The 6496-nt window shown below is 41.7% G+C and overlaps 1 protein-coding gene across 1 annotated transcript; it reads left to right on the top strand.

Moving 5' to 3' along the window:
- Positions 1 to 5006: 5006 nt before the first annotated feature.
- Hmgb1l5 (high mobility group box 1 like 5) lies at positions 5007 to 6288 on the top strand. Its single transcript, NM_001430332.1, is given in 1 exon segment — positions 5007 to 6288. A coding segment is annotated over 1 exon segment (636 nt). The 5' UTR covers positions 5007 to 5126; the 3' UTR covers positions 5763 to 6288.
- The last annotated feature ends 208 nt before the right edge of the window (positions 6289 to 6496 follow it).

Genomic DNA, 6496 nt, shown 5'->3' with positions numbered 1-6496 from the left:
CAATTCAGCCTCAGCTTTGGGATGACCCAGTCCAACCAGCTCACTTCTGCAGCTTTTACCAGTCCATGGTCTTGTCTGCTTTGATCCCCAAAATTCCAACTGTACCTAATGCTACTGAGACTATGTAGAAACACCCCAGCCTCCATCAAAGAAGTCAGAAACTCCCTTTTGCCTAAAGTGCTTACTCAGTCTTAAGGCAGGCCTAGGATCTGAGAGCCTATGTTCCTTTGGAAGGAGAGACACCTTAGAGACCCATTCTAGGTACCTGCCCTCCCCATGCCCAGTTCCTGCTACCAAGCCCAGGAATCAGTGGAATGATCCCACACCCAGAAAACCCTGAGAAGGATGTGTAATGACAGGGAAAGGTATGCCTGACAGTCAAGAGGAAATATAGACAGTTCATCTTATAGCTGTACATTCAGTATGTGTCATTTATGCATATGTAAATATGATACACACTTCCTGTGTATATGTGTACATGTGTGTTCATGTGAGGGATGGCATGCATGTGCATATACAAACATGCAGAGTACAGACATGAACCTTAGGTGGTGTCTCTCAGACACGGTCCACCTTAATTTGAGAGAGCATCTACCCTGAACCTAGAGTTAGCCAATATGTGATGTGTGTGTGTTTGCATGTGTATGTGTGTGTGCATGTGTGTGTATGTACATGTGCCTTTTATGAATGATAAACAAACCAAATCCACTGTTGAGCTTTATCAGAATATTTGTTAAAGCAATCCTCTTTGCTCACAGCACTGACTCTCTACTTCACCCTGTCCTGTTCCATAAAGAGCTGGTTCCAGGAGCCTGAAGGATGCAAAACTTTGCAGGCACTCACACCCTCCACATTAAGCAGCATGGGAGCAAAGTTCTTGAGACATCAATCTTGGAAATATGAGTGAGAACTTCTGGAACGATGTTGTGTCTGCAAAGGCTGATTGATTGATCAGAACTTCAGTGATATGGAGAGGTTGAGATGTTGCAGGTCCAGAGCCTAATTACAATTTATCATCAGCTCTCATTAGCCTATTAAGCAGTCCTTCTTTGTCCACCTCTGTTACAGACCTAACATCCTGTAGCTAACAGATTAAGTCAGACCTAACATCCTGTGGCCAGCAGATTTGAAAAAACAAACCTTTGGAATGCATTAACTTAACAAACTCTAATTTCTACCAATCAAAGACCTATGAATGCTGTAGATAATAGCTAAGCCTTATAGCTGAGGTTTCTCCACTTGGCTCTATCCCACCTTTCTGATACTTCGACCGGGTGTATTTGAAAAGTGTCTTAACTTATGACCTTCTTTGTACTGTTACTAAGAAAAAAAACTGTGAAACTACTTCCAGGTGGGGACATAGAATTTGGGGTAATTAAAATCTGTGCTCTAAGGCCATGGTTACTCATATTTGGATCCAGATCAATTAATCTCTTTGAGGTAAGGGTTATATTTTCACATCAACAGATGCACACAGCCTCTCTAGCTTCTCCACCATGTAGGATCAAAACAGGAAGAGAATGGATGCTCAAGAGGTGGTAACCAAGAGAATGTGGGACTATAAGGCTTGAACAGGCAGAAACTTAGAGGGACCCAGAGACTCTGGTTCTAGAGAAAGTACCAGTGGTGATCCTACCACCTACCAGCAACATGGCAGAGGGATGAGTGACAGAGAAGGAAAGAGGGACAGTCATAATGGTTGGAAATAGACAGAGTAAGACTGAACCCCCAGTGAACTAGTCTATGGGGGGAGGGCGGCAATGGTGGGAGGGTTGGGAGGGGAACACCCATAAGGAAGGGGAGGGGGGAGGGGGATGTTTGCCCGGAAACCGGGAAAGGGAATAACACTCGAAATGTATATAAGAAATACTCAAGTTAATAAAAAAATAAAAAAAAAAAAAAAAAAAAAAAAAAAAGATGCAGAAGGGAAACTTGAACCTAGCTGAGCTGGAAGCCACATTGCAAGCTGGTGTGAGAAGAGCCCTGAGGAGGTATGCAACAGGGAGCCATCTTGAGAAGGTCACCTGAGCTATGTGATGGTGAGCCATCTTAAGAATGTTACCCAAGCAAAAAAAAAAAAAAAAAAAAAAAAAAAGAATGTTACCCAAGCAAGCTGGCTACTTTTGGAAAATGTTCTTCCTTTCTCCAAGAACTCACAAAAAATATTTTGGCACTGTCCCAGCCACACCTACGCTGGGACCCAGGTACATTCAGCACAATCGCCACTGAAGCACCTCCTTAGAGAATTTTTGCAGTGAGATCCAGGTCAAAGACACAGCTGAGCACAGCTTGTTTGCTTGTTTTCCCTTTCCTGGCAGCTTAGACTGACACCGTGGATTGCTTGGTAGAGTACTTGCCTGCCACGCACAAAGCCTGGCCTCCATCTCTAACATCAAATACACAGTGTGTGGTAATGCAAGCCTTTACTCCCAGCATTCAAGAGGAAGAGGCAGGAAGATGAATAGGTGGTGGTCACCCTCTGCTATGGAATGAGTTAGAGGCTAACCTGAGCTACATATAACCCTGTCTCAAAACAAATAGAAGCCTAACAGCTTAAGGGCATGACTGATGAAAGGCAGAGTATTCACAAGTGCAAGTAAAGAACTAGCCTGAGATCCCCTCCACCCAGCACAGCTTGCGCCCCTTGTCTCCAGAGGAGCATCACCAGGGCCCCAGGGATCCTGACATATCCTGTTTGCAACAAACACCAGTCAAAAGAGTTTTGATTCTGAATGAGCAAAGAAATGACGCTTTCCCAACCAGCCCCACCCCAGAGCACTCCCACTGACACAGATGAGTAACAACCACAAGAGGAAGGTATGATGATACTTTTCTTCTAACCAATCTTGTGCTAATGTTATTAGGTCTGTGCATATCATGGATTGATATTTCTCTTTACTTAATTTCTGTGCCCAGCATATTATTTGACACTGTTACTGGCCGGTGTTTTCTTCTTCCTACACAAAACCTGAGGGTGTGGTGTAGATAGATAGTCTGATGTTGAACTACATTCAGCCCAGCTTACACTCAGTCCACCTTTCTCAACATTCAACTCACTCCTGGTCAAACCTCAATGAGTACTTTTGCTCAAATAACAGAAAAGATGAAAATGCCCACTTGGCAACCAGATCCAATTACTCATGGCTAAGAATCATCTAAAACACACTGCTATGCTTCTACCCCTATAGCCACATCAGAGAGAAGACAAGGACTATGGCCCCTAAACATACAATGGGATGCCACAAAACAATGTCCATGCTGATTCCATTTTCTTTGTCAATGACTAGAGGCGTAAACAGAGAGGACATAACCTGGAAATACCACTGCCTACATGACAGCTACCCAATCTGCTGGAATTGTTATGACTGTGGAAGACTCACACAAAATTCAGGATCCTGCAGCTCTTGGCAGCATATACTGTCAAAATAGACTAATTGCAGAAAAGAGAGAGAGAAAGAGAGAGTAATGGGGAAACTATATTATATTTTTTAGGAAATAGTCACTACTTCAAAGCAGTTTTCTGTAGCCCAGAAAACCTTCTCAGGGGAACACTTGTCCTCAAAAAAGTCTCTCACATAAACTATAAGAGATACCTGACCTCAAAGAAGCATCAATCTCAACACAGAAACAGAGGAACTATGAAAAAAGCCGCATGATTGATCAAAACATTCATAATTTTCTGGCAAAGAGCTTCCCAGTCATTGAAGTAGATGCAATAAAGAGTATGGAGTTTAAAAGAATGGTTAAAAAAATCAATTAATTACAAGGAAATAAAGAAAAACAGCCGAACAATTTAAAGAAGACAAGGCAGGCCTTGAATGAGATCAATTTTTTAAAAAAACAGAGAACTTGACAAAGAGCCCAATGGAAATCTCAGAAATGAAAGTTGAATTAGTCACATTTAAAAATTTAGCATGACCACAGCAAGAAAACATTTCAGGACATACAGACAAGCCTGAATCAATAGAAGATGCAGGAGAAAAATACGACATGGGCTGCAGACAAGGCTCAGTGGCTAACAGCACTGTCTTCTTTTCCAAAGGACCTGAGTATGTTTCCCAGCACCAATGTCAGGCGACTCACAATGCCTTCAACTCCAACTTTAGGGGATCTAACACCCTCTTCAGACCACCACAGGTACCTGCACTCACATGCATAGGCACAAACATATGCCTATAATTAAACACTTAAAAACATCTTTTAAAGACTAAACCATGAAGAAGAGATTTTGCAGTATCAAACAACCAAACATCCATGTTTGTGGCTCAAGATATTTAAAGATGCAGTGGGAAAAAGTACATAAAACATATCCAGTGAAGAAGCAGCAAAAATTTACCTTATGTTTGGGGAGAAAAATACCAACGTCCTGGTACAGAAGACGTTTAGAACTCCTAAGAGACATACCAGAAAAAAAATAATGGCCAAATCCTACTTACAATGTTATGAGTATAGGACAAAGAAAAATAACAAAGGCTGCAAGGAGACATGCTGAAGAGTTTACAAAAGCAAAGAGCAAACTTGGAACAACAGATTTATCAACAGATACACTGAAGAACAGAAGAACTTGCAGTAAAAAAAAAAATATTTCAGGATCTAAATGAAAATAACCACCAAACTAAATTACTATACTCAAAAGATATCCTTCAGAACCAACAAAGAAATAAAGGCCTTCCAAGATGAGTATAGAGTAAAGGGATTGTGCCTACTAAGACAGCTTGGCAGGGGATTCTTAAATGAATGCTGACAAGAAAGATAAATACACAGACACACAGACACAGACACACAGACACACAGACACACACACACACACACACACACACACACACACCCCACAAGCACAGGAAATTCTTGGCAGAGTGGTACTTGGCAGAGTGTAATATCTGCACTATGGAGAAGTAGGCAGGAGGATCAGGAGTTCAAAGTCAGTCTTCAACATAGCAAGTTTGAGGCTAGCCAGGGCTACATGAGACCTTGTATCAAAATAAAAGAAAAAAGCAAATAAGCAGCTGGCTCCCGCTCTCACAGCCATTGCAGTACATTGAGCTCCATAGAGACAGCGCCGGGGCAAGCGAGAGCCAGACGGGCACTGGGTGACTCTGTGCCTCGCGGAGGAAAATCAACTAAACATGGGCAAAGGAGATCCTAAGAAGCTGAGAGGCAAAATGTCCTCATATGCATTCTTTGTGCAAACCTGCCGGGAGGAGCACAAGAAGAAGCACCCGGATGCTTCTGTCAACTTCTCAGAGTTCTCCAAGAAGTGCTCAGAGAGGTGGAAGACCATGTCTGCTAAAGAAAAGGGGAAATTTGAAGATATGGCAAAGGCTGACAAGGCTCGTTATGAAAGAGAAATGAAAACCTACATCTCCCCCAAAGGGGAGACCAAAAAGAAGTTCAAGGACCCAAATGCCCCCAAGACGCCTCCTTCGGCCTTCTTCTTGTTCTGTTCTGAGTACCGCCCAAAAATCAAAGGCGAGCATCCTGGCTTATCCATTGGTGATGTTGTGAAGAAACTAGGAGAGATGTGGACCAACACTGCCGCGGATGACAAGCAGCCCTATGAGAAGATGGCCGCCAAGCTGAAGGAGAAGTACGAGAAGGATATTGCTGCCTACAGAGCTAAAGGAAAACCTGATGCAGCGAAAAAGGGCGTGGTCAAGGCTGAGAAGAGCAAGAAAAAGAAGGAAGAGGAAGACGACGAGGAGGATGAAGAGGATGAGGAAGAGGAGGAAGAAGAAGATGAAGAAGATGATGATGATGAATAAGTTGGTTCTAGCGCAGTTTTTTTTTTCTTGTCTATAAAGCATTTAACCCCCCTGTACACAGCTCACTCCTTTTAAAGAAAAGAATTGAAATGTAAGGCTGTGTAAGATTTGTTTTTAAACTGTACAGTGTCTTTTTTTGTATAGTTAACACACTACCGAATGTGTCTTTAGCTAGCCCTGTCCTGGTGGTATTTTCAATAGCCACTAACCTTGCCTGGTACAGTCTGGGGGTTGTAAATTGGCATGGAAATTAAAGCAGGTTCTTGTTGGTGCACAGCACAAATTAGCTATATATGGGGACAGTAGTTTGGTTTTTGGTTTCTTTCTCTTTTTTTTTTGTTTTTGTTATTTTTTTTCTTTTTGGTTTTCTTTTTTTTTTTTTTTTCATCTTCAGTTGTCTCTGATGCAGCTTATCCGAAGGTAATTGTTATTCTGTTAACTGAATACCACTCTATAATTGCAAAAAAATGGCGGCTGTTTTGTTGACATTCTGAATGCTTCTAAGTAAATACAATTTTTTTTATTAAAAAAAAAGCAAATAAGCAAAAGCACACAGGAAACAGGAAACACTGCTAAAATGACAAGGAGGAAAAAAATCAACATTTGGAAACTAAAGAATAAGTAAGTAGTTCACACCTTGTAAATGTAGCCTTGAAAGTAAATGACCTTAATTAGTCAATTAAAGACACAGGCTGGCTAACTAAATTTAAAAAACCAAGTCAAGAGGCTGCAGA

This window comes from Rattus norvegicus, chromosome 10 (genome assembly GCF_021556685.1).
Source record: "Rattus norvegicus strain SHRSP/BbbUtx chromosome 10, alternate assembly SHRSP_T2T, whole genome shotgun sequence".
Classification (NCBI taxonomy): Eukaryota; Metazoa; Chordata; class Mammalia; order Rodentia; family Muridae; genus Rattus; species Rattus norvegicus.
Note: the sequence above shows the minus strand (reverse complement) of the source record. Positions and strands in the feature narration are given on the sequence as shown.